The 2039-nt window shown below is 46.7% G+C and overlaps 1 protein-coding gene across 1 annotated transcript in view; it reads right to left on the minus strand.

The window, feature by feature from the left end:
* The window catches only part of BPTF (bromodomain PHD finger transcription factor), a 73383-nt gene that overhangs the window by 38479 nt on the left and 32865 nt on the right, over positions 1–2039 (minus strand). Inside the window, exon 16 of the mRNA XM_018569272.1 lies at positions 1645–1770. Within this exon, the coding sequence (XP_018424774.1) occupies positions 1645–1770 (126 nt within the window). The remainder of the gene's footprint in view (positions 1–1644; positions 1771–2039) is intronic.

Consider the following 2039-nt stretch of genomic DNA (forward strand, 5'->3'; position numbering starts at 1 on the left):
ATCCCATCATCTAAGTCGGGATCCGCTCCAGGTGCGGTGTCTCAGTATACCGCGAGCTGTAGCTCCCTATATACTGAGCCTAGGGTGACGGGAGGACACTAGTTTGTGTCCTCCCGTTACCCCAAGGAGAACTATGGGGAAAAACACTGACCCCATAGTTCTCCTTTAAGCAAGCAGCCCTAGATGCCACACGTGGGGGTCCCAGGAAGGAAGGAGGTAGAGCCCTTAGTACTGATAGCAGAGGGTTTACAGTGCCAATGAATAATTAGGACATGGGTGGTCTCAAAACCAAAATAGAAAAATTAAGGTAATGAGGACTCGGGGGGCATAACACAGTGAAAGAGGAAGGCAGAGACTGAAAACCTAGATGCCACACGTGGGGGTCCCAGGAAGGAAGGAGGTAGAGCCCTTAGTACTGATAGCAGAGGGTTTACAGTGCCAATGAATAATTAGGACATGGGTGGTCTCAAAACCAAAATAGAAAAATTAAGGTAATGAGGACTCGGGGGGCATAACACAGTGAAAGAGGAAGGCAGAGACTGAAACTGGGAGAAGGAGAGTTGGAAGGAAAGCAAGGGACGGAATGAGAGGTAACGCTGACCATACACTTGTTGAATTTTGGCCGAGTACTGCTGACTTAGGTCAGGTTCACAACATTTTCCGGACCAGATCTGATCCAGAAAATGGTGTGAAGCAGCCCGCAGTTCCAGTGTGGTATAGACCAGACAAAATGAGACATGCAGTATTTTTCTGGTCTGGTCTGGTCTGGAACGCACTGCGCTCAACAGAGGCCAGAAATAGCATAGGGATACATTAGGATGCATTTTGGGTCCGGAAACAATCTGGTCTGGAGCTTAAAGTGACATTAAACCCTCAGATTATTTAACATAAACCAATACTGTAATGTGCGCCTTACTGTAATCCATGGTAGTTTCCCTTCTCTTTGCTGCTCTTCCTTTTAAATCCTCATGTCTTCTCATGCTGGGGGAGAACTTCCCTTTGCAGCTGAGTGCCTCTTCCTGTAGTGCTGGCTCAGGTTGTGAACCTGCACACAGACACCGTGTATCCATTCCAGAGACAAGGCAGTCTGCTGCAAAACAGAAGTTCTGCCCAGCATGAGAAGAGGGACGGATTTAAAAGGAAGAGCAGCAAAGAGAAGGGAAACTACCATGGATTACAGTAAGGCGCACATTACAGTATTGGTTTATGTTAAAAAATCTGAGGGATTAATGTCACTTTAAGCCAAGTCTCAAGAAGGACCAACAATTAGCTACCAGCAGGCATCCCAGCTCCCACCAGAAACCTTTGCCGCGGGTCACTGCCCTATAGGCAGCCAATGCATTGTGAGGGAGGGAGGAAGGAGAAGAGGGGCCAGGCTGGTGAGCCTTAGATTAGAAGGCTCTTCTAGTCACCATTCATACAGAAAGAGACAGAATGCTTTTATATTCGGGAGTAGAATTGTAGTGTACCCAGCAGGCCCAGGCCAAGGTATATTTGGCTAACCTCTCCTGGGTTAAATAGATAAGCTGCTCCATTTCACTAATTCAGTTTTTGTATTATTACATAACTAAAAACAAGAAAGAAACCATCAGGAAGCAGAGAGGGGAAATCCCGGACCTTGCCCTGCAGAATAACTACACTTACCTGTATCCTCTGGATTTGAGGCAGACGGCTGACTCTCCCCCTGTTGGTCAGAGGTGGCAGGCCTGGCACGGCTGTCATCACTGCTAGCATGGGGTACACTGGTGCCAGAGGAGGCTTCCGCAGGTTCTGGTTAATAGAGAAAACGTTCAGCTCGTGGATAGACAATGTAAAAAAAACAAAAAGGTTTCTATAACGTGACTTTCCGGCAACTCTGCTGTGTATTTTTAGATATACAGTCCAATAGATCCACAAGCAGAAATATCCAGCAGTGTACATCTAAGAAGGGTGAGGTGAACCCAGAGTTATCTGAGGGCACACAAGATGAAAGGTAGCCATGTAGCAGGAAAGCAACAATGCACTAAACGTGTAAGCCATAAACATAAGATGATATTTGG

The sequence above is a fragment of the Nanorana parkeri genome, unplaced genomic scaffold (assembly GCF_000935625.1).
Source record: "Nanorana parkeri isolate BGI_ZX_2015 unplaced genomic scaffold, ASM93562v1 scaffold1316, whole genome shotgun sequence".
In the NCBI taxonomy this organism is placed as follows: Eukaryota; Metazoa; Chordata; class Amphibia; order Anura; family Dicroglossidae; genus Nanorana; species Nanorana parkeri.